Below are 1,459 nucleotides of genomic sequence, written 5' to 3' on the forward strand. Positions count from 1 at the left end.
ATTATTTATAGGTAATTTTAATAAGTAAAACATATTCTTAAAATATTAATTAATTTATTACCTATTAATTTGATATAGTGGACAAAACAGTAACATTTTTAATTTTTTTTTTATAGATAAAACTTTCGAAAACAAATGAAAAAATATAATTGCCTTTTCTACTATATAAACTATATCTAACTTTTTCGCCTGGTTTTTCACACAATTGTAGAATTTCAAAATGAAAACCGTAACAGAAAACAATTTTCAATATGTTTACCCAAATTAAATTATCCAGAATAATTTGGTATGGCTTCAATTGTCTTTTAAAGCATTTCGTATACTTTTCTACGAAAAGTTAAACAATTTTGCGATCATTAAATAAGTTGTAATTTAATAATAATGTATCAAATATTTAACTACTTAAAAAATGAAGAAAATATTTCTGACATTTGTATAAAAAAATTTACATAAGAAAACTTACTAGTTTTTTATAAATAAAAATAACCCAAACTGTGAAACTCACTCATTGCATCGTCTCGCTCATTCATTTCTTCTCCTTCTGTCCTCTAACTTTATAATCCTCCTTATCGTTAACATCATTTAAAAACACGACATAAAGCCCACAATTAATAAACTTTTTTCACTAACACTGGGACCGTCTTTGCTTCACCCCACAACGCACTAATTTTTAAAGCAAAAACCGCACAATTTTTACTCCTATTCAATCAAGCTGTCGCTTAATCTTTTTATCAGGAAATTCCTGAGGATGACTCCATCCCCTCATTGGAAATCCTACCACGTGCATGAAGATGGTATCGCGCGTCATGCAAACCAAGTGCGACACACTCGTGGTATGAGCCGACTGATTCGAACTTATAGTTGTTAAGGAAGAGCAGGAGGGACAGAGGAGGAAAGCGAGAACGAAAATCCAACTCTCAAGAACGGACCTTGGTACTCCACTCGACTGCTCGCCACCCGCGCTCGAACTGACAATACGAAAACGAAAGACTGTTGGCTGGCGAATGGTAGTTTCGTAGTGTTGGCAGTCGTGGCAGCTCTCACTTGTTAACCACGCGGAAAGATGACCCCAGAGATGGGACTGCCGCGATCAGGCGCCCCGCACCAAATCTTCTGGCGGTCCCGAAAACTGTCCAGTAGGGCCTGAGTCGAGAGTGGTGGGGGAAGCCCTTTTCATCATCTCAACTTTACTCGTTTTCTCTTTGTCTGATAGTTTTAGAGAATTATCGTGTGGTCATTAGTTACATTTGAGCCTCATACTCATTTCTTGGGTCATTAGCGATGAAGCAGATGTGCTGGGCTCCAGCCAGATAAAAGATAAAGAGGATGGATGGAATGGTCTTCGTCTTTGAGTGGAAAGGAATTCTTTAAATTTTCAAGGCGGCTATTTATTTCTTTAAAAAAAATATTTTGATATATTTTAAATTTACAGTAAACAAAAAAGAAGATAGTTTGGTGC

The 1,459-nt window shown here is 35.5% G+C and overlaps 1 protein-coding gene across 4 annotated transcripts in view; it reads right to left on the reverse strand.

Annotated features, from left to right (window-relative positions):
• LOC117172375 (ankyrin repeat and SAM domain-containing protein 1A-like) overlaps positions 1–988 on the reverse strand; it is a 74,050-nt gene extending 73,062 nt beyond the window's left edge. For 3 of the 4 annotated variants that reach the window (XR_004467016.1, XM_033360232.1, XM_033360230.1), the window contains exon 1: positions 506–988. Coding sequence is in view for 2 of the 4 variants with exons in the window: in XM_033360232.1 (XP_033216123.1) it covers positions 506–530 (25 nt within the window). In the remaining 2 variants the exon portion in view is untranslated. The remainder of the gene's footprint in view (positions 1–505) is intronic. The other variant, XM_033360231.1, reaches the window with a different exon arrangement.
• Positions 989–1,459: the final 471 nt, after the last annotated feature.

This window comes from Belonocnema kinseyi, chromosome 5 (assembly GCF_010883055.1).
Source record: "Belonocnema kinseyi isolate 2016_QV_RU_SX_M_011 chromosome 5, B_treatae_v1, whole genome shotgun sequence".
Lineage (NCBI taxonomy): Eukaryota > Metazoa > Arthropoda > Insecta > Hymenoptera > Cynipidae > Belonocnema > Belonocnema kinseyi.